At 40.2% G+C, this 24,251-nt stretch overlaps 1 protein-coding gene across 8 annotated transcripts in view; it reads right to left on the bottom strand.

Annotated features, from left to right (window-relative positions):
* Positions 1-24,251, bottom strand: part of GK (glycerol kinase) — a 68,140-nt gene that overhangs the window by 14,947 nt on the left and 28,942 nt on the right. For 3 of the 8 annotated variants that reach the window (XM_070502058.1, XM_070502062.1, XM_070502060.1), the window contains exons 5-14: positions 23,225-23,308; positions 19,796-19,872; positions 17,628-17,765; positions 15,682-15,791; positions 15,133-15,199; positions 14,046-14,063; positions 12,293-12,328; positions 11,836-11,903; positions 5,819-5,861; positions 5,265-5,345 (exon numbers count right to left, since the gene is read on the bottom strand). In XM_070502058.1, the coding sequence (XP_070358159.1) occupies positions 5,265-5,345; positions 5,819-5,861; positions 11,836-11,903; positions 12,293-12,328; positions 14,046-14,063; positions 15,133-15,199; positions 15,682-15,791; positions 17,628-17,765; positions 19,796-19,872; positions 23,225-23,308 (722 nt within the window). The remainder of the gene's footprint in view (positions 1-5,264; positions 5,346-5,818; positions 5,862-11,835; positions 11,904-12,292; positions 12,329-14,045; positions 14,064-15,132; positions 15,200-15,681; positions 15,792-17,627; positions 17,766-19,795; positions 19,873-23,224; positions 23,309-24,251) is intronic. The other 5 variants (XM_014843563.3, XM_044763466.2, XM_014843566.3 and 2 more) reach the window with 3 other exon arrangements.

Below are 24,251 nucleotides of genomic sequence, written 5' to 3'. Positions count from 1 at the left end.
CACCGCTTGGCAAGCCATGCTGGGGTAGGCGTCCAACATACAAAGCAGAGGAAGATGGGCACGGATGTTAGCTCAGGGCCAGTCTTCCTCAGCAAAAAGAGGAGGATTGGCAGTGGATGTTAGCTCAGGGCTAATATTCCTCAAAAAAAAAAAAGACAACAAAAAACAGATGTCCCTTCTCCTTATACTCTCAAAAGATACTGGCTCTAAATGGCATCTAGCTAAGAAATGTATATATTTTCAATAGTTTTAGGTGAGTAAACTATGAATTTAAAAAAGCCACTGTGGGCTACCAGGGGAAAGGTGGGGTGGGGGGGTGGGTACAAAGGGTGAAATGGTGCACCTACAACATGACTGACAAACATTAATGTACAACTGAAATTTCACAAGATTGTAACCTATCATTAACCCAATAAAAAAAAAATAAACAAAAATAAATAAATAAATAAATAAAAATAAAAAAGCCACTGTGGGGCCCGGCCCAGTGGCGTAGTGGTTAAGTTTGTATGCTCTGCTTTGGTGGCCCAGGATTCACAGGTTCGGATCCCAGGCACAGACCTAGCACCACTCGTCAAGCCACTCTGCAGTGGCATCCCACATAAAATGGAGGAGGATTGGCACAGATGTTAGCTCAAGCCCAGTCTTTCTCACCAAAAAAAAAAAAAAAGCCACTGTGCTAGAAGTCTATTAGAGTGGTTTTCTGACTATCAGCTAGTGGAACTTTATACTTTTGGAAACCAAATGTGGATGTGCCTCATTTCCATTGAAAAGGGCAGGATGTTACATGCTTAGACAATATTTTTTTGAGAGGAAGCAATATGGTTTTAGCAAAAGGAATATCAAGGTAGTTCGTGGGGTGTTTTTTGGTGAGGAAGATTGGTCCTGAGCTAACACTCATGCCAATCTTCCTCAATTTGTATATGGGACGCTGCCACAATATGGCTTGATGAGCAATGTGTAGGTCTGCACCCAGGATCCAAACCTGTGAACCCCGGGCCGCTGAAGCAGAGTGTGCGAACTTAACTGCTACACCACCAGGCGGGCCCCAGCAAATTTAAGGTTTTACTTAAAGGTAACTGGTTGAGAACCAGAGGGCATTACTTAGATTAAAACAAAAAAAAAATACAAAGCTACCATCAAGGCTCCAGAAAAAAAGTATTCTAAATTTGGTCATCAGAGGTGTACAGGAGTGTTTGGTTGTGAGTGAAGAAATAGAGTCAATATAAGAAAATAAAAGGTAGATTCAAAATACTTATCTGAAAGAAATATATAATTTTGGTCTAAGGATATAACACATAGTATTAGTTAGCCTTTAAAAACATTAATAAAAACGAGAGAAACCTCCAAATTCACAAAAGATGTGGTCTTCTGAATTCAGAAGCAGGAGATAAAGTGGAAGATGGTATAATGCTTTGAAGATGGGCAGGAAAGAGTACAGGAACGGAAACCTAAAATGATAGACAGAAAGTGACTGTCTACTTGCTATCAAATAAGCTATTTGATATTTGTCAATTATATCCTAAATATCAAGATCCAATAGTTAAGTGCATCATCTACAAATAAGAACCAACCCTTGGCCTAAGTCATGATCCTCGGGGAAAGGTGCACGCAAGCCTATTGGTTGTACTCTAAGAAAGACATAATAGAAATGAGAGGGCATAAAGAATAAATTCAATGATAACAGGATAAGGGGACTAAATTATATAAAAACTAGACACATAGCCTGGAAAGTGAAAGGCTAAGAAAGAGGTTACAGGAAGACTGGATTAAAACTAATCAAGCAGGGGCCGGCCTGGTGGCACAGCGGTGCGCACGTTCTGCTTCGGCGGCCCGGGTTTGCTGCTTCAGATCCCGGGTGCGGACATGGCACCGCTTGTCAAGCCATGCTGTGGTAGGCGTCCCATGTATAAAGTAGAGGAAGATGGGCACAGACGTTAGCTCAGAGCCAGTTTTCCTCAGCAAAAGAGGAGGATTGGCAGCAGATGTTAGCTCATTGCTAATCTTCCTCAAAAAAAGAAAGATCAAGCAGATTTGATGTAATGTCATAGCAGGCAAGCATACTTTTCCTCAAAAGCTCCTTGACATGATTGCCACTGCCACGAACAGTATCTGTATAAAGCAAATATTTCAGGATGGAGGAGAGTTGTATCTTGCAAGGTCGTTACACTTAAAATCAGTAGGTGTGGAGAAAAATTACATAAAACTAAGATTATCCTTAAATTGCTTAAAATCATCCATTAGGCCTAGTAAACACAATTTTGTATATGCTACAGTAATAGGTATCTCTACGTATACATTTATACTGTACTTAATTTTATAAGATTATAAATGCAAACTTGAATTCTATACCATTTTTAATTGCATAGAAAAGAGAAAAGGAACACAGAGTTGAACTGGGGGAGCATTATTTTTGAAATGTAATCTATATCATCAATACTTCAGTAACAAGTTAGGGAACTAAAATTAAAACTATTTAGGGCCAGCCCAGTGGCACAGCGGTTAAGTGTGCACGTTCTGCTTCTCGGTGGCCCAGGGTTCGTCGGTTCAGATCCTGGGTGTGGACATGGCACTGCTTGTTAAGCCATGCTGTGGTAGGTGTCCCATGTATAAAGTAGAGGAAGATGGGCATGGATGTTAGCTCTGGGCCAGTCTTCCTCAGCAAAAAGAGGAGGATTGGCAGCAGTTAGCTCAGGGCTAATCTTCATCAAAAAAAACCGAACTATTTATTGCTCAGAAAGTATACTTTCTAAGAAAAGTACATGACAAAACTCCATAAACAATGTTTATAGGCTGTGGCAGACAGATTCTTAATTAAGGTAGCCCCATGAGCCCCGCCTCCTGGTGTTCATGCCATAGGTTAGGACCTATGACTTGCTCCTAACCAGTAGCACATGTCAAAGGTGACAGGATGTATGTGATGATGTGTACGTGACTATATCGCATAAGATTATCATGCCTGTTTTCTGGACTCTGGGTCTCCCTTGCTGGCTCTGAGGAAGCAGAGGGCCATGCTAGAAGCCCTAACATGGGAAGAAATGAAGGTGGCCTCTAGGAGCTGAGGGCAGCCTCTGGCTGACAGCTAGCAAGAAACCAAAGCCCTCAGTCCTACAACCACAAGGAACTGAATTCAGCCAATAAGCTGAGTGAGCCTGCAAGCAGACGGAGCCTCAGGTGGACTGTAGCCTCAGCCAACACCTTGGCTGCAGCCTTGCAAGACCCTGAGCAGAGGACCCAGCTAAGCTGTTCCAGGGCTCCTGACCCATGGGAACTGTACGATAACAAATGGGTGTGGTTTTAAGCCACCTACATTTGTGGTAATATCGTTATACAGCAATAGTTCACTAATATACAGGCTTATATCTAAAATGGAATATCTGGCTCAAGAGGGATGAAAAACTCTAAGGAAAACCTTACACTATAATCATAAATCACACCAAAGAAGAGATGGGAAAAAGGACATTTAAAGAAACCAATGGGGGCTGGCCCCGTGGCTGAGTGGCTAAGTTTGTGTGCTCTGCTTTGGTGGCCCAGGGTTTCGCTGGTTCAGATCCTGGGCACGGAAATGGCATCGCTCGTCAGGCCACGCTGAGGTGGTGTCCCACATGCCACAACCAGAAGGACCTACAACTAAGATATACAACTATGTACTGGGGGGCTTTGGGGAGAAGAAGAAGAAAAAAAGAAGATTGGCAACAGATGTTAGCTCAGGTGCCAATCTTTAAAAAAAACAAAAAGAAACCAATGGGGGAATATAGCGAACCCTCTTTGAAGCTCATATATAAATAGACAAATATGGCAGAAAATAGGATTTGGTATGTAACCAATATTTACTGAGTGTCTACCACATGCCAGCCTGCTGGGACAGAGTGGTGAACTAGACAGACAAGTACTCTGGCCTCAGGGAACTTACATCCTATGAAAGAACACAGAACATGCAAGTCTCAAATCCTAAGTAAGCTCAAGTTCATAATCATATTAAAAACTCCCAAAAGGATTTTCTTTTGTGAAATAATATTTAGAAAAAGAAGATGAACAAGGAAAGGGGAAAGCACCGCCTCGGGAAGACAGCGCACTATTAACAGACGGCAGAGGGAAGACGGAACTAATTGACTGCTCTATTTCGCTTCACTCTCTTCCACCACTAAGAAAAATTTTCCACTGAGAAAGAGTGGGACAAACTGAAGCAGTTTAATTGAGTTTAAAGTCTTAGAACAACTAAAGGATCCTGTGCCTTAATTCCTTTTTACTGATAATGAAAATAGGAACCTAGAGATGTCAAAATATCAGGCCTAGATGAATCCCATGCCAGGGGGTAGGGAGAGAAAAAAAGAACTCTCTTGGTGATGAAAACGAGGTAGAGGTCCACATCAGCAGAAATGATGAATTTGCACTTTACAAATCCCCTCTGTTCTGGCGCCGGCCCATGGCCGAGTGGTTAAGTTCGCACGCTCCACTTTGGCGGCCCGGGGTTTCGCCGGTTCGGATCCTGGGCGCAGACATGGCACCGCTGGTGAGGCCACACTGAGGTGGCATCCCACATGCCACAACTAGAAGGACCCACAACTAAAAATACACAACTATGTACCGGGGGGCTTTGGGGAGAAAAGGAAAAATAAAATCTTAAAAAAAAAAAGAAATGCATCCGATTTTACACAAAGAGTACTGCTTCACTGACTTTATAAATAAAGGTTCTAATGCAAACTCACCGTGCCCTACAGACTTAGGCTGACACATTCCTACTAGAATTTGCAAACTTGTCTGAAACAAATGCTTGAGTGAAAAATGGCATAAATCTCCTCGCTTTCTTTCTCCCATCAAAATGTGACAGAAAATTTATTTTTACGAGGATACACATGAAGAGAGTTGCTCTGTTTTTTTTTGGGCCCAGTGGTTCTCTCTGGAACACTGAGGCTTTGTGGTTATAACGAAATGCTGAAAAAAATGTTAGCGAATAAGTCGATGCCTTCAGTAAACTTTAGAGACAGAAAATCTTACATTGCAAAGAGGTTAAGTAACACGCCCAGGGTCACACAATTAATTGGTAAAAGAACTGAGGAGCCGATACAAAATAATCCAGGACTCCTGGGAGCCTGGGACACCAGCTCAGTCTCAGGTTCCTTCTACCTAACTGAATGCCAAGAAGAAAACTGAGTTTTTTGAGTCCTATCTATTCAGATTTATCAGAAAAGGTGTTAGAAAACACTGTGAGTTTCATCAGCTTTGAGAGTTTGTCATATTATCCATATTGATTGGAAAAAACTTACTTCCAATGCATAATATACGGGTTTATCTCTGCCGAGTTTATAAGCCACTGTGGTCAGAAGGCCGTGTTCAGAAAATACACACTGTAGGAAGGAGAAAAAGATTTCAGTAGCCAGGCAAATAAAAAGATAGCCTAAGAATATTTTTGAAAGCTAAAATGACCTACGTACAAAATAATTCAATAAATACACCAATTTAAAAAATAAATCTTAACAGTCAAAATTTCTAGCATTAAGAATACACTTAAACAGAACAAAAACTTTATCCCTTGTTCCAAATTAGATTTCCATTAAGAATCTGGAAGGTTCTAGTGTAGCTATCCCACCAACACAATTAAAAACACAAATATAAAAGTCAAAGAACCTAAAATGGTTCTTACTAGAACCATTCAAATTTAGCGATTTTCAGCATTTTTATTGAGCTCTAAATTTAATCCTGATAAAGAGTAAATAAATGCTGTAGATGCCAAAGTAACTTAATAGCCAATTATGCTCAAGCATTATTTATGTGAAGTTCAAGAAGACTTTCATCAATGTTTTAATTTGAAAAAACCAACCTTACGGCCTGTATTACATAGTAAGAAACAGCCTGTTCCATACCTATAGTTGGGGGAAGAATGAACAGTATAACAATTTTATTAAAAGTAAATGATGAAACATTAATAAGACAAATCATTTAAACTGACATTTAACTTCGTACAACAAAAGTCATTAAAGTTTTAGAAAAGTTCCAAAAGTTAATAAACATCGCGTACTCTTTGGAATACTGTTTTCAAGATAAATCTAGAAGGAAACGTACTTAGTACCATCTGAATGGAAAAATGCAGGTAAAGTATTTAGTGCTTCGTCAGTCATAGCCCAGGGCTGTGTTAAGAAAATATTGCTGAATGACAACAAATTCTATGTTCAGTCACAGTTAGGCTGCTACGAATCCACGTGCAGTGAAGCACTGTGACTAAGGGCCATTCACCAATGGGGCTGGCCAGCTTAGCTCTGCCATTAGTCAGCCATCAACTGAGAAACGCCGCTCTCTTCTGGCACAGAGAGGAAGCTCTGTCCAGAGTGCAGGAAAATGTAGCTGGACCACAGGGACAGGGGTGACATAGAGGCGAAGGCTAATTAAGGCCTCGCTTTCCCAGTCTCCCTGCAGGAGAGGCATTCTAACAGCGTGAGTCAGAGCCAGACTGTAACACAGCTGCCATGGAAGAACCGAATTTTCTGTCGTGGCAGCCTTATCGGTATAAGCTTCAGACCCCGAAACAAGTGTGCCATTTAGACATGAGGAAGGAGTTTTGACTTAGGCCAGGCAGATAAGCAGCCTAAACTGATACCAGTAAGGGTCACAGTGAAATAGTTTTCAACTGAGTTGGCTGCAACTGCCACCCTTGGCTCTCTGCAAGCCGTCCTGCCCGAGCTTGGCATTCCCTCTCCACAGGGCTTGCGGCTGTGTTCTGCGACATCAGCTGCGTTTGTCTTGTGCAGCAAACAGAAACCAAGGGCTATTGTTTCCCATAAACATTTTTCCAGGCATCACTGTTGTGAATAAGAATTAGCCCCAAATATTCTATCCTTTCTCACCCAAACATATTCTTGGCCTGCATGATGAACAGCTAACACATTCACAGAGCATGGGACTAGTGAATACAGTTGTCCCCCCGCCATCCACGGGGGGTATGTTCCAAGAACGCCACTGGATGCCTGAAATCACAGACAGCACCGAACCCTATATATACTATGCTTTTTCCTATACATATACACCTATGATAAAGTTTAATTTATAAATAAGGCACAGTAAGAGAATATCCAAATTGCCAGCATCACTTCTCTTGTGCTCTAGGGCCATTATTGAGTAAAATAAGGGTTATTTGAACACAAGTACTGTGACACCACTACTGTTGATCTGATACCCAATAGGGCTACTAAGTGACTAATGGGCAGGTAGCGTATACAGCGTGGATACGCCAGACAAAGGGATGATTCATGTCCCGGGCGGGACGGAGCAGGATGGCGTGAGATTTCATCAAGCTACTCAGAATGATGTGCAATTTAAAACTTATGAATTGTTTATTTCTGGAATTTTCCATTAATATTTTTGGACTGCGGTTGACTGTGGGTAAGTGAAACTGCTGAAAGCGAAACTGTGGATAAGGGGGACTACTGTGTCTAAGTTTTAAAAGACATCAGTCAAATAACACTAGGTACAGGTAATAACATATTTACAAATTAAAACACATAAATCACTATACCTTTTTACTTCCGTGATGCTGAAAATGCTTTGTATTTTAAGTTAATCTCCTTTACTAAATATTCATAAAAATGGAAGTTAATTATCTCTTTCATGCTTTTTGAAGGAGAAATCTGTACCAATTAGTCCCCAGAAAAACACTCTGTAGGGGCTGGGCCAGTGGTGTAGAGGTTAAGTTCGTGTGCTCTGCTTTGGCAGCCTGGGGTTCACAGGTTTGGATCCTGGGCACGGACCTACACATCGCTCATCAAGCCATGCTGTGGAGGCATCCCACATATAAAATAGAGGAAGATGAGCACAGATGTTAGCTCAGGGACAATCTTTCTCAGCAAAAAGAGGAAGATTGGCAATAGATATTAGCTCAGGGCTAATCTTCCTCACCAAAAAATAAATAAATAAATAATAAAAACAAAAAACCCCAAAAAACACTGTGTACCAAACAGTAGTGTACAAGTCTTAAAGTACAAAATTGATACAAAGGCTCAAGGCACTTAATAAAAGTGAATTCTTAAGTTAGTATTCTTAACAATTAAGGAGCATCATCAATGTATGAAGAGACTCACTTGCTACATTTAGGTCACAGCTTTCAAAGCAGTACACAGGCAATCATTTTCCTCTTAAATTTTATTATTTTTTCTTCACACTCATCAAACATATATGGAGCTTTCAGCATTTATATGGTCTACCTACCCTTCCTCAAGATTGTACTGTGTTCTAACATCCCAGAAAGATGCCTGACTTTTCTAACCTCTGTGAAGGTAAAGGTTGCTTGCTATGCATCATGGAGAAGTGTGCCAAAGACGGTGCACGGGGGGAGGGTGAGTGGCCCAGGCTGAAGCTGTGAAGGAGGCAAAAGGGCTCCTTTATTACACTAAGTCAGCACCTTTGGGGAGGGGAGGCATCTATCTTGGGTTCTCTCTCTTTCTTTCTTTTTTGGAGAGGAAGATTGGCCCTAAGCTAACATCCGTTGCCAATTTTCTTCTTTTTGCTGAGGAAGATTGTCGCTGAGCTAACATCTGTGCCAATCTTCCTCTATTTAGCATGTGGGACACCACCACAGCATGGCTTGATGAGTGGCGTGTAGGTCCGCACCCAGGATCCAAACCAGGGAACTCTGGGCCACCAAAGCGGAGCCCGTGAAATTAACCACTACACCACTGGGTCAGCCCCTTGGGCTCTCTTTCTTAAAAGCAAAATTTAATGTTCAAATAATCCTTGTTCATTCTGGAAAAATTAGAAAATACAAACAGACTAAAAAAGAATTAGAATCACCCATAGTCTGTTCCTCTACCCCAAAACAGAGACAGGGAAACTTTCCACTGAATTCTGAGCTGACTGCCATTTTCTCCCTGCTGAGATTCAGAGAGATTACCTAAATTCTCAGTCCCAATCTCTCTAACCTCTTAGGACTTCATTTTGCCTATCACTTATCTCCCCATTTATTTTACAGTTTCCATCTGTTTTCTACTCAGACTCCAAAGAAACATTCTCTGGTCTTGCCATTAACTTAAAAACACAAACAAAAAAATTTCCCCAAGCTTGGCATGATCTTGTTAACCTAAAGAACTACTTACTTTGCTCACCATTCCTGGATGGTTACATTTTTGCAAAGCAAATTCTGTCCTGCTGTCGCTATTTTCTACCTACCCACATCTTTTTTGACCATCAGCAACCTGGCTTTTATCTTGAACATTCTTTCCACAAAAGCTTCATTCTTGGAGATCACCACTGAAGACCTAATTTTTATGTACACTGGTCTGTTCACATTCTCAGCCTCCATGACATTTTGGGAGTACTTTGCACTGCTGACCTCTTAAATATCTCTACCCTAGATTTCCACATTAATGAATAACTGCACTCTATTTTTCTGAACTCTTTACCCCTGTGTCTTGCACTTCTAAATATCTCCTTGGTAATTTTATCCATTCCTATTGATTCAAAATCACCTCTAAATGAGGGAAATTCAAAGTCTCTACTTTTATATTGAACTCATTCTACATTTCCAAATGTGTGCAATATTTGGCCTACCAGTACCACAAACATGTCCCAAACAGATATTCTTCAAACCAGGCCCGTTCTACTTTGGCTAAGCCCAACCACTGGGCCCAGGTGACTAGACTCCATACCTACGTCCTGTCTCTCCTCTCTCTGCAGTGCTGTGGACATCCACCCACAGCGTCCCTCTGTCCCCATCCTGCTCAGCTCTTGTTCTTCTTCCTGGGATGATGTAGTGGCCTCCTCCACGGCCTCTTTGCCTCTAGTCTCTCCTCCCTTTGACCTAGGACTGCCATAGCATTAATGGCCAGCTCCAGTCATCTCTGAACACCAGCTCACAAACCTTCTGAAGTGTCCCACTGCCTATGATGAAAAACCTCCTCAGTTGGAACTTTAGGGCTTCACAACACGATCCTAGCCTTATTTCCTCCCACTTCCCTACCCAAACTTTCTCGCCATTCTCTAAACAAGTTTTTCCATTTCCCTATTCACATCCTCATTCAGTGTTCTGTGCCCTCACCAATATCACTCATTCTCAAAACATCTCATTACTAACAATCTTTTGTGATTTTTCTCCCCTCCCTTTGAAATCCAATAGCAGTACTTCAAAGTTTCTTACGGCACGTAAATTCTGATTTATAATATGATTAACTGTATGTTTATGTTCCGTCCCCTCGAGAAGAGAAATATGAGCCCTAAGATTTTACAATTTGCTATTTCCCTCCTCCAACCTGCAGGGGCTGCAGAGATACTCAATGAGCCCTCCCTAACTTCAATTCTCCATTTTAGGATTTGGCTGAGAATGCTCAAGGGGAAGGGGAGCAGAAAGAGGAGGAAACAGGAGGCAATTTTATTGGGTACCTCCCTTGTGCTCTCTGCTGTGTTAGGTACTTGACAAATAGAGCGAGCACCTGATTTATTGGCGTTAGCGTGCCTGGCGGAGGAGGAAAGAAGGACAGAAACGGCCTACTTTTCTATCATTTCTCTTGACTCCTGACTCAGCTGCCTGGAGCTCAGAGTTCAAGGAATATGTTTCCAGACTCATGCTGACTCAAGCTATCTTGATTGTACCCTCGGGATACCATGACCTGCAAAGAATTTCCATATCTCCCAATCTCCTTCCAAAAAACTCTCACATCAATAATGTCACACTCTTGCATGAGGACTGCTGACCCTACTAGACTACAAGAACATTCCATCGAAAATGTTAGACATTCCCTTATTCACAGAAGAGTTTAGCCACTGAAGTTAAAATTGATGAGAGAACTAGGAAATCCTCAAGAACAGCACAATTAAATGTAAACAGTCTCCTGTTGGCTTTTTGGAAAGCTTTACCACAGAGGGGACAGTAAAGTGCAGAGGTTAAGAGCCCCGGCTAAGTCGAATCAGATGGATCTGGGTGCAATGACTTCTCTTACTTACTATCTTAACATTTCTGAGCATCTGTTTGCTCATCCTAAAGTGGGAGTAATATTATCACTCTTAGATATGGGGCTTTGTTACAGACTCTGCTTGTGTGCGTAGTAAGAACACGAGATTAGGGGGCCAGCCCGGTGGCGCAGCGGTTAAGTTTGCACGTTCCGCTTCTCGGCGGCCCGGGGTTTGCTGGTTCGGATCCCGGGTGCAGACATAGCACTGCTTGGCAGCCATGCTGTGGTAGGCATCCCACGTATAAAACTAGAGGAAGATGGGCACAGATGTTAGCTCAGAGCCAGGCTTCCTCAGCAAAAAGAGGAGGACTGGCAGTAGTTAGCTGAGGGCTAATCTGCCTCAAAAAAAAAAAAAAAAAAAAAAAAAGAACACGAGATTAGGCGAAAATGCAGAAAATCTCTACTTTCATCATTCCTTCTGCTTCTTGTCAAAGTAGAAACCCCAGACAGTGGGGAGAAAGCACAGTGCCAGAAAAATAACATTGAAAATCCCACAAAAACATGATGTTATCGTTACAGTGAGAAAGTCTAGGGCAAGAACAATATGTTCAAAGTTGTAGTTTAAATAATGGTTCTTTCTCTCAGCCGCTTGGCCCTCCTCCACCCTCCACCAACCTCCCCCAAAAAGGCATGAATATGTTAAACCAAAACTTAGTTTCTGGATGGAAAAAGTATTGAATTTTATTAATTAAGGTCTTCGTAAGCCTCATCAGTGTGTTTACCTATGCGTAATGTATTTTATTTGAAGGAGATGAAGAAAAACAAATGGCAAGAAATTTATATATCCGTATTGGAATTCTTAAGCTATTGATTTTCAGCTTGGATGAACTTTAAAAGCTTTTCCTCATTCAAAGCAACAAAGGGAAAAATAAACAAACAAAACACCACTGTTTCTTAAACTCACGTGTTTTTGGCTTGTCCATCCTGGAAGCACATTTGTCCCACCAATGCAGCAGACTGGTCTCCCAAACACTGAACGTATAAATGACAATAAAGAACACTGACAAAGATGACATTATGAATTTCCCTTTTAGGAGAGCCATAGGATTTATTTTTCCTATTTTATTTATCAAGGAATGAAGTGTCTTATGTGTTTTGCATTGCTTCCATGTGGCCATTTTCACATTTGTTAATACCCCCATGAGATAACAGGTATGAGAAGGGAGAGTTAGAGTTATTTATTCAAAAGATTCTCAATGGCCCACACTGTGTCACATAAGAACAAGAATTGGCCAATTTCTCGGCTCTTGTTTTCTATAGTTGAGGAAGGAGCAGATTGATTAAGATATAGGAGGAAAGCCATACATGGAAGGGGGGGAGGGTTGGGAGGTAGCAGGGAGATGTTTGTTGATGAAACTTACCCCAGATATTGGCACACCTTCCAAGGCCCCAGCTTTCTAATAAAATTTTAAAAAAGGATTATGAATAATCACAAACTGCTGGCTCTACTAACATAACTGCAACAGGAATGAACGTGAATAGCAACGTGCCATAGCATGCGGGCAGACAAGACAGAGCAAGTGCTTTAACTATGTGAGTGGTTCAGAGACAGAGACTAGAAGTATTCCTAGAATGCCAAGAAGAGACGTGGCGCTGGAGAATGGACATGAGACATTGGACTGGGAGTCAGGAGATGGAGTCCTGGTTAGTTAGTGTTAAGCCACTGAGCAGGCCGCTGAAACTTCTTATGCCTCAATTTATTTATCTTACAAAATGAACCTGGGCTACATAAATGCTGAAGTCTATTAGCTCTTTGCTATTATCGCCAGTACTAAGAACAGACTAACACGTTCTTTAAAATGAACATATAAATAGCTACCAAACCAGCATGGAACATATTTATTTTAGAAGGCTGTGTTTTGCCAACTATTCTTCCGACCCGAACTGCTCTTGAGGTAAGTAAGAAACACAAGAGTGCTCAGGTATTGGGTATTATTTGTTCAGAGCCAACATCATTCTGCAAGATTAGATAAGCAAGAGTTAATTCATGTCATGAATAGTGGTTTTTATTTTGATCAAGTATGACCAAGCATTCTAGGAAGAAAAACGAGACTTAAGTGGCTGACTGTACTTTACCAAACTTAATGTTTTAAAAAACATACACTCATACAGAGAAATCTGTACTGGTATTCAGGAATTAGGGGAAAGGAATGTGATCCGCAACGCAGCAGGAAGAACACCAAACACGAGCTTTGGACCGACCCCTCAGTCTGCCATTTGTGAGCCGGTCTCCCGGCCTCTGGGAGCTTCAGGTTTCCTATCTGCTATAGCGAGGGTACGAAGAGAAGCCACCTCACATGGCTATGATGATAAGGAAATTAGAGCATATATGTGGAAACCCTTTACAAAACAGAAGAGACTCCCCAGATAGCGGGTATTATTTAATTTCTTTCCTGCCTTCCGGTTAAGACCTGCTGTTTTTATTTACTGCATATATTCTTAGAAAATCTGAACCTGGATAATAAGGGAAGGGTAAATTTCATAAAGGGCTGAAAGTGAAGCAGTAGGAAACCTAGAGGCTGTATATTTGAACAGATTTAAAGACTAAAAGAAGTGTTTGCTTATCCTATTGAAGTTCCTAACAAACTGCCGGCGGGATCTACTATGTGCGGTCAGGCACATAAAGCTCTCCTTTTTCTTCACAGCGAGGGGTCTCTGGAGGACTCCTGGGAACATCCTCCGGTGAAGCATGCAGAAAAAGTGACAGTGCATTTCCAACTACCTGGTCTGAGAAGTTGGTCAAGATATCATGTTTCAGACATTTATCTATCAAGATAGATGTTTCAGACATTTAAAAGCTATATCTGATTTCCATATTATGCCTAAGCCCAAAGCATATCGCAACTGTACTTTGTAACGGGGAACGTCAGAATTTCTCATTCCAGAAAACTACCTTAGTCTTTTAGTTCGAAACGTTAACTTAAAAATAGACAAATAAGATTAAGTTTTAAAAAACCCTAAAGCTTGACTAGAGCTTATAATAATTTGGAGGTTCATGGAGATTCTAGAAAAATCTGTTTAGTAAATGGACTTCTGCTTGTCTAAAACTAAATGGAAATGCACTGTATCTTTTCCAAATGAATGGGTAGCATAATTGGTGGGCAACCTACTCACCAGGCTATGAGAGATTTTCTATAGTCAGCAAGGGGGGAAAAGGGGGACAGAAGCACAATATTTTAAACGCAAGAGAAAACTAGGCCAGTTAAATGTTTTTTTCAACCATTCTCTGAAACCGTTTCTTAAGAATAGTTTTTTCTCTGACCCAAGTCAGTTTGTAGAAAGCTATGGAATCATTGAAGCACTTTTATTGTAGAAAAGTAGCAACCATGCTTCCCTTAAAAGATTCTATGTTGCCTTAAAAGGCTTTATTGTAAACATTTAAGAATTCACGCTCAAGCTTGATCCAGAGTACTTAGAGTTCAACTCTATAACTCTATAAGTAGAGTTTCTAATATTTGTTATGAAATGTCTAAACAATATTTTTTGCAATTTATCTTAGATGTATTCTTAAGTTATATCATAAATTCCAGGTTTTTGTGCTCAAACACCAGTTCAAATCCTCCTAGAGGCTTTCATTCCTGATGTGTCACCAGAGATACTCAATGACGCTAAGCACACTTTTTTGCTGAAACTACTTTTTCTCTGGGTTTCACTGAAAGCAACAGTAAAAATGTGCATCACGGAAACCAGTTTCATTAGCGATCACAAATCAGAAAAAGACTCTTCGCTTTCAGTTTCTTTGCTAAAGTTCTGCTCAGGTTGACAAAGAATCTAACATAAAAACATGGTTTGGCCATCAAGAGACTCAACAGGAAAAAGGACCCCAGTAAAACATGTAGAGCCCCTCCTATAAACTAGAAGCAGACCCCACAACTACGAAATAGTTGTTTGGATAAAAAGAATAAACTTGGCTTGAACGTTCCCACGCCATGCACTGTAGGTAGATTATCCCATTAATACTTTAGAAGTAGTAATACGCAAAGAAAAGCCAATTAAAGTTTATAAAAAGTAAAATCAATTGGTAGGAAGGACTCTAAGATTTTTAAGTTATAAAACTATTTAAACAATACTAAATTCTTATTTTACATACTACCAACATTCACAGAAAAGTCACAACTCCCAAAGTATAAAACATAACACAACTGACTTTTAAATTCCGAATAACAAAGCTTTTGTTTTTTAAATGAAAATTTTTTGTTACCATTAGGCCATAGATCTCAGAGGAACTCCGGACATTTGGAAGGACTTTCATTGGAATTTCAAAAAATCTGAAAAACAATAAGATAAGACTGGGTACATAACACTATTTTAAATAAACATCTGGAAACATTTATCTGTATTTAAAGGCAAAAAATGTAAATAGCAACTAGAAATGGATGCATTTGACGATAGAGTTAAATAGCAACAAATAAATAAGCCAGCAGAACATAGCTGTATGCTTGCATATTTAACATTCCAACTGTATAGAAACAAATCAATAAAAAATAAAAAGCACAAAGAAACCAAAGTACTTTTCTAAAGGAACCTAATCTTCCTCGAAGAATAATCAAGACAATTACTTAATTTGGCCTGTTTATTATATATGCAACAACAGCCTCTCTTAAAAGAATATACAACACAGACTTGCATATTGTAGTTGAAATAGCAAGGATTAAAGTCTCGTGCTTCCCCGACATCTAAAAGTAGTAAGATGTAGGTTATAAATAGGTAACACATTTGGAAACTATTCTTAGGGCGAAACACAACTCACTCGCAGAGCTCTTTATCCCATTCCAGAGAATGAATGTTGAAAAGCATCGTCCTACTTGCATTTGTTACATCGGTACAGTGGACACCTCCATTGGCTCCTCCTGTCAAACTCTAGACAGAATAAACAGGACATGTTAAGTTTGTACCTATCTGCAATTCAGTTTACATTTTCTCAAAGGCCACATTCAGTCGCAGAGCACACAAAGCAGGAGAATGGAACATTTCAATTATTTCATTTTCTAGTTTTCGGCAGTGTCCAGTAGAATTATAACGTGAGCTATGTATGTAATTTAAATTGTTCCAGCAGCTACATTTAAAAAGTATAAAGAAGCAGTGAAATTAATTTTCATAATACTATAGATTTCTTTAACCCAATATATCCAAAATATCCTGTCAATATAAAAAATCATTACTGAGATATTTTACCTTTTTTTGGTACTAACTTTGAATGACGGTGTGTATTTTATACTCACAGCACATCTTGATTCAGACTAGCACATTTCAAGTGTTCAACAGTCATTTGTGGCTAGGTGGCTACGAGACTAAACAGCACAGTTCTAGTTAATTGATGGTTAAACAAAAAATCGGTTTTGTTTTCATCATCTTATTTTTGGAAAATGCAGAGTCTTATTAAATTTGGCAAAGTGAAATCCACTGAAACGCCTGCCTCTTTAGGATCTTACTGAACCCTGTGTTACTGTTGTTTCTTTGTTTTTTTGGAATAACAGTTCATTGGGCTGTGCCTGTGCTGACGCAAGCGCATATCCTGAAAGCAGAGTTTTAAACCTTCTCATGTTAATACTCTCAGACCTGAACTGGAAGCACTGCTGCCTTCTTTTATGTGGAAGCAGTAAGAGGGAAGGAAGGAACAAAAATGAAGAAATGGCATCACATGGAGGTACAGCCAAATGTGTGCCCTTGGGTCTTCTGCAGCTCAGTTCCCACATCCTGCGCTACTCTGGTTCCAGGCAACAGTCAGAACTATTGTCAGAACTATTTCAACTGTGACTAACATGTGTGAAAACTGCTGGCTGTGAGCACAAAGCACAGCCTGCACTGGCCAAGCACAGGGAGGGGTGGAGAAGGCGCTGCTTCCCCATAGCAGTTCTGGAAGATCTGCTCTGTGGATCTGGCAAGTGAGACGAGGGACAATATTCTCCTGATGCTCCCTTGAATGTTGAAAAAGATAACCACATACTTACTGAAGTATTTACAAATGAAATTATATGTCTGGGATTTGCTTTAAAATTATCTGTGGGGAGAAATAGTACTTGAGTATAGTTGAAACAAGATTGGCCATAGTTGATCACTGTAGCTGGCTCACTGCTGTAGGGGTTCATTATACCATTCTCTCCGTTTTTGGGTATATTTGAAAATGCCCATAATGAAAGAGAACTCGTACTTTTAAGATATATCTGGGAAATGTTTGAAATGTTAGTTTCTACTCCTCCATGTTCAGCTTAGGCAAAAAGATTATAGATCAGATATTTCCACTATAATTTTTCATATTATGGCTTAATTAAATAAGAGACAGCTGTGTAATGTTGAAAGCGAATAATATAAACAGCCTAGGTGCTTTCTCATGTTAAATAGCTATTTCTTCTAAGAAATGGCCAGTGGAAAAGAAGTACATGATAGGCAAGAGAGAAAGGCTATCTAAATTACTAATTAGCTAAATTACTTATTCTAAAGATAATAGATGTGAGATATGGGTTTGGTAATCATCCTCCATTTTTACTGAAGTAAGGCAAGAAAAAATGAAGAGGAAGCAGGCAAAAATGCCTCTCAAATGGAGGCTGAAACGTTCTGTTGTTTCTTGAGTGGCTTTTCTTAACAATGCTGCCGACTAAAAAGCTTGAACTCTTAGTAGAAAACAGATAGCAGGCAAAGCAATCTAGAAAATTTCTGAAAAAAATTTCTCCATACACACATTATATTTAAACATACCCAAATAAGCCATGAATCAATAGTCCCAAAAAGAGCTCTATCTTCTTCAACAGCCTTTTGAACTTTTCTCACATTGTCAAGGAGCCAACGAAGTTTCACCGCACTGAAGTAAGTGCTAAGCGGAAGGCCTGTCTTGGACTAAAAACAGTCATGAAATTCAGCCAGCAGAGTAAATTCATAACAGTTTAAAATAAAACAAAACACCAAACCAAAAAACTCAACAAGTCCCAAAATATTCAAAGGCCCTAAAGGCAACCCCACAGTATTATGGATAAGAATACTTCTCCTATCTCATGGCACAGGAAAGCATGCTCACAAACAAAGATCAGAGTGACATGTTTGCAGGTCAAAGAACATCCACGTAGCAAGGTAAAAAGAAAAATAAATGACACAATGACCTGTAACCTAGATAGTGAAGACACGGATGTTAACTTTTGGGATGAGTCAGTACTATATGCAGAACCTACTCCAAAACTCTGCTTTTCATTTTATATTCCACGAAAGTGACATGTAAACTATTGAAAATCAGAGAGCACATCAAATCATAAACTAACAACCTTAACCAGAAAGTTTGTTTTAAAACATATGACTAAACAACAATAATATTTCTGTGTAAAAAATACGTATTATAAATAAATATATATTTATACACACACACACATATTAAAGTAACATAATATAAAATTAGTGGAGAATAAAGTAGAAGTCAAAGACACGCCAGATAAAAGCAACAGAGAGTTGCTCTATGTAAGAAAGTAGTTGCCTAAATTCAGCAAATACATTGAACAAAGTGAGGGTGGATTGAATAAAAGTTAAAGGATAAAAGTGAAACACATATGGGCTTATCAATCTTCCTTGAGAATGGATCAGGTCCAGCTCTTATTTTTATTAGTATATTAAATATCAAATTTATTTATAAGGGTTGATGAAAGTGGTTAAGAAAATACATACATCAAAATAATGCAACTATCTTTCTCCTCCCCCATCTCTACCCTCCTCATTTATCACCTAACTACAGAAAGTGATAACCTTTTTTTCTTCTTATCTCCTATGGATACATTTAATAAGAAAACTCAAACCAAAGGATTTACTACTTTAATGCAACCTCTAAGTTAAGAATCTTAACTCATGGTTTCTAGCTTTCCTAGGGAAAAAAAGAGATCAATGCTAAAAAATAATGAAAGGAAATAATTTATAAGAATATTCTTCTTTGATTTGAAGGACCAAGGGTCGTCCCACAAAGTCAATAGTGAGGTAGTACATGTCATTTTCATGACTTTGGTACAAAGTGTAAACATTGCTTAAAATGGCATTGGAGAGAAAAACATGCATCCTTTGAAGCAAAGTGCAGCTGGAGGTGGGAGTGAGGGTTAAGCAGGGTGACAGAGAGAACAGAACAGGAAGTGAGTAAGGGTATATTCAGGACTAGCCTGAAGTTCTCTGGGTGGGTGAGGGCAGGAATGGTTTGTTAAATTGCTACAATTAATGGGATCTGAACACTAGTTTCAGAACAAAGAACTACAAGAAAATGCCATAAGAGTCCCATGGACAAACATTAAGAGCATAAACCAAAAAACAGAACTTCCTTTTGGACACTAGGAGAACTCTGCCTTGGCCTTGCTAAGAAAAACACGCCTTGCCTGTTTCAAAAATTCTTTCTCCCTTCTTTTATTTGAAGAGAGATCTATATAAGGACTGACGTTTAGGCAATTTTTCTTAGCCTTCTTCATATGAAGAAAGCAGAAGAGGAGTTCAACAAAGGGATGGAATGTCTTCCACCCTCCCTGAATGCTGATGTCTAAAAACTCAAAAGCACCCAGAACTTCATTTGATGGATAGTAGAAAATAAGAGGGATGGATGTGAAAAGCAGGCTTGAATTACAGGAAGTACTCCTAGGGAGTATGGCTTAAGCCCCTGGGTCACATTATAATCCCCTCCAGCCTTCAACCTTGGAGTATTAGTGCTCCAATGCAGCACAGGGCAAGAAAGACAGGAAGGTAAAGACTTGAGTTGGCCTCAAATATCTGCAGAGAAATATTCTATAAATTGTATCGAATAACTATTGTGCAATAAGACGTAAGGCCCAAATAGTCTTTCTGGTGAAATCGCTAAACTTATTTTTTTTAAACAAGCATTCTTATAGTATACTTTTGAAGAGATCTCTTACCTTGACAAAGTTATTATTTCCTGGAATTCTTTTACTAAGATTCTCAACGGTAGACTGGGTTCTTAGATCAAGCCACACTACAGACCAAAATATAATAATATATATGAAAAACTTCATTTAAAAGAATCAAATATTAATGAAATCACTGTCAGGGATAGGAGACCGATTAGTTTCCATAAGCAATTAAAATGCTACAGTTTTCAAAAGACAGAAATTAGAAAATTAGAAATGAATGGACATATTGTTAGAAGAGAATAAATTTATGAGGGAGAATTTAAAGCTTTTATGCAAAATTACAGACCAAATTAGGAGAACAATACAAACCTTAGGGCACTTATTTTGTATCCTTTTTATAGAAAAAAAGCAATGAAAAAATGTTTTGAATATGGATTTCCTAAGCATACATGAGTGCAAAGAAAATCTAAATGCTAAGTAAGCTAGTTGCCAGTGCAGAATGCACAGCCCAGGATCACCGTACTGTGTATAAAGCATGTATCTTAGAAAACTCAGGAGCAATTTGCGACAAAGTAGAGAATCTGGTACTATTATTGAGGGGAAAAAAAATAAGATTCAGTCTCTCATGTATGAAATGCTTATTTACATTAAGTTCTTTCAAAATAGGTTAGAACCCAGAAGGGTTAAGAGTTATTTAAAGGTCACCATTGTTTCTCCACGCTGGATTATTAAAAAATCTCCATTTTAACAGATGAACGTTATCTTAACTATTGTCCGCTTTCTGATCCCCTAGTAGAAAGGACTTCTGTTCTGCTTCATGACAGAAGGCTTGAGAAAAGAGAAGGTACTAAATGGTACATAAAGCAATTATGAAAGGTAATCAATGGGATTAGCCGAGCTTTGTCAGATTTAAGTTTTGTACTTAACTTTCCTAACTTTTAATCTGTTAGCGGTCATTCGCTATTTTTAGGCACTGACGGTGCTCAGATGCCTCCTGAAAAGACTCAGGCCCACGGGCTATTTAAAGGGCACCAGGGAAGACTATACACACTTGCCCACTACACGTGAATGCTGGCAGTCACTGTCCAGTTTGGTTCACCCTGAACTATACTATTTCTTTCTCTTCATTTAAAACCAGTTAGTTTTAATCAATTCTTCCTAATTACTTAGACTGTCATTTCCCTTGAGAGCTATCTGTGCTTGATCCTGACAGTAGCTGCTTCACACTGAGCTTTAAATCGGGGACTTCAGGACACTACACCGGTTTCCACAGGTGTGAAAAGCAGCAAAAAAAAGAGCTCATCAGTACCAAGGAAACAGGAGAACAAAGAGGAAGACCAAGGCAATGTATGGCCGATAGGCGATATCTGCATTTGCCGCCCAGCATCCATTCCTCCTGCCTCTGAGAGCAGTACTTCAAATTCTCTTTAGGAAATCACCCCTCCCTCATCCTCAGCCGTGCGGTTTGCCTGAGATTCGACCCTACTGCCAGCCCACTGTCTTGATCCCGGTAACCGGCTCAGAGAGAGCATGTGGTTTAATCAGCCCAACTGAGATTTATGCTCAGTCTGCAAGAGCCCCTCGCCTCAGCTCAGCTCGGCAGTGTGTGGCTGGGCAGCGTGTGGCTGCCCTCAGGAAGAAAGAGCTGAACTGGCCACATCTGGAGCCATCCCAGAAAAGACAGACTTGTGAGGGATCCAGGTGATACTGTCTGAGTCTGGAATCAAACAGCACCGGAACTAAGCTATTTTTGGATCGCTGGCTCCATGAGCAAAAGAATTCTTTTTTTTTTTTTACTTCATTTAGCTGGAGTCGAGTTTTCTATTACTTATAGTGTGACTGGAAGAAGCCATTAGTAGCAGCAGCATGGAGTTAGCAAGATCTCCCATGTCCAGGGAACAAGGGCAGTCCACTTTTTACACAGTGGCAGTATCCTGTGCCTGTGACAAAAGCAGACCCTCCTCATAGGCAGGCAACCGCAGCAGGTGCTAATGGCTTAACAGGCGTAATTGGGAAAAGTGGAGAAATTTGAGAGAAAAGTTTTAAATCTGTGATAGGTAGAATTAACACGTATATCTCAAGTCTCAGTGTTTCAAACTACAGTGGGCTAGGGGTTTAAAATCATTCTAGTGAGTTTCGATTACCTACTTTAAAAAAATGAAATAGGATGGAGCGGAAAAATCAGAGTTCACTGAACTCGGTAAAAGAAGTATTGGCTTTTTGGTTTTAATTATGTGGGTTTGATGAATCTTGGTGTAAAATATATTTCTTCCCAAGGAACATGAAAGCCATTGCTCTAGGCTTGTTGTTTAATGACTCAAAGCCTTCTAGGTCAGCGGGTTTCTTTCTATATTTTAATGGACATAACAATCACTAGGGAGCTTAAAGATGGACTCCATCCGCAGAAATTCTAGGATAAGAGGTCTAGGGAGGGGGCCCCAAAATACACTTTTTAAATAGGTGCTCCCTTTTAAGAAACACTGCTAGACTCCACAGCAGTGGTTCTTTTCCAGAAAGCACACCAGAATCACCTGGAAAACTTCGAAATCACACAGCTCAGGCCCTGCCTTGCAGGATTCTGGTTGCTGGTCTAGGCAAGGAAGGCCTGAGTCTTCCTACTTTTGTTATAAGCATCCCAAGTTATTCAGTATCATACTAGAACTTGAGGACCTCTTTTCTAGCGCATGTTCTTTAGGATACTGGATTTGTTCCAAATGTTTATTTTAAAACAAAACTAAAGACAAACTGAAGATCAGGTGGCTCCCTGAGTCCCAGTGGCTCTGTGACTCTATTGCTCCTTGACAAAGACCACTTTTGTAACTGGGTACTTTACCCCTCACTTGAAAGCCTGTAAGTATCCACAGCGGTATCCGCAGAATTAACACCTTACCAAAAAGAGTCAAAACACTGGATGTGAAATCAAGAGACCAAGGTTCTACGTCTTTTGGCTTTGCCACCAACAAGTTATGTGACTCAAGCAAGTCATTTTACCCTTCATGGCCTGGATTTCCTGAATATAAAATAAGGCAGTTGGACTAGATGGTCTCTAATGTCCCTCTCCTTCCATTATTCCATGATCACAGAAGGCTGGCATCATGTTTACTTTGTTTTTATAGCCCAAGAATTTAAGGCAATTAGAATACATAGAATGAATTAGTAAAACTGCCAAAGAGAAAAATGTCAGTGGTTGGTACGCTACCAAGCAATTCACAAATGCTCAAAATTAATTGAATTAAGAACAAAAAAAATTAGAAAACTCATTAAAGAAGCTAAGATGGCAGAATTAGAGTTGCAGAATAAGAGACCAAAAGCCAAAGAGAAGACCCCAAGCTGGAAGACTAAGCCCCTTGTGGAGGTAATTTCTGAGAACAATCAAAAGAAGTGCCAGATCCAGATCCAGCAACAGTAGTCAATTTCTCCCAACATGTCTGAGTTGGAAGGCCGGGAAGTGAGCAAGAGCCAGAGCACCAATACCTGAGGAAGTGCCAGCAGCTGGAACTGAAGAGCCAGAGGGAACAACGGCAACTGGATCTGAAGGGCCAGGAGAAACTGGAGCGGCTAGAGCATTAGGAGAAATAACGGCAATTCATGCTAGAGATGGCCAGATTCTAGGTCTGTGTTCTCTTGTTGACCACTTAGGAAATGGTAGATCACTTGGGAAGTTCATCGGAATGAACGTTTTTCTACACATTTGAGCGCAGAAAAAGAAAAGGAAGAGACATGGAGTAGAGGCGAGCAAAAGCAGTCCAGTCGGAGTCTCTGGTTCAATGGTATTTCCATTTGGACAAAGACCAGGTAAATACCTACTTCTTCTTCAGGATGATTTTTCCCTACCTGGCCACATATCTGCGTCCTAGTTAGAAAAAGTTGCTCAGTTGGTTATTGACTGCTCACCCAACCACCAGTGATTTGAAATGCTGTGTGATGTTGTGAGCGAGCACATTCCTAGGAGATGTTAGAAAGGAATGCTAAGGAGCGTACCACAATCTCTGTTGGGGCCAACTGCAGAAGACATGGAAGGGCTGCTTTGGGAAGGCACGGGTCCCAAGAAAGCATTTCCCTAGTCGGGTGGCAGGAGATGAAGCCCACCTCCACAAAAAGGAACAGCATGTCTAGAGGGAACAGGGAATTGCTAAGTTCCAAAGCGACTTGGGAAAAAAATAAGAAGGAAAATAGACACTACGGAGTCCCGAACACCATACAGCCTGCATCCAGAAGGCATGTCCCTTAATTTATTTATTTTATTTTATTTTTGAGGAAGATTAGCCCTGAGCTAAGCTCCACTGCCAATCCTCCTCTTTTTCCTGAGGAAGACTGGCCCTGAGCTAACATCTGTGCCCATCTTCCTCTATTTTTATATGTGGGACGCCTGCCACAACATGGCTTGATAAGTGGTGTTTAGGTCCGCACCTGGGATCCGAACCAGTGAACCCTGGGCCGCTGAAGCAGAGCGTGCAAACTTAACCACTACGCCACTAGGCCAGCCCCAGTATACCCCTTA

Source organism: Equus asinus, chromosome X (assembly GCF_041296235.1).
Source record: "Equus asinus isolate D_3611 breed Donkey chromosome X, EquAss-T2T_v2, whole genome shotgun sequence".
Lineage (NCBI taxonomy): Eukaryota > Metazoa > Chordata > Mammalia > Perissodactyla > Equidae > Equus > Equus asinus.
This window is presented reverse-complemented; position numbering and strand designations above follow the sequence as displayed.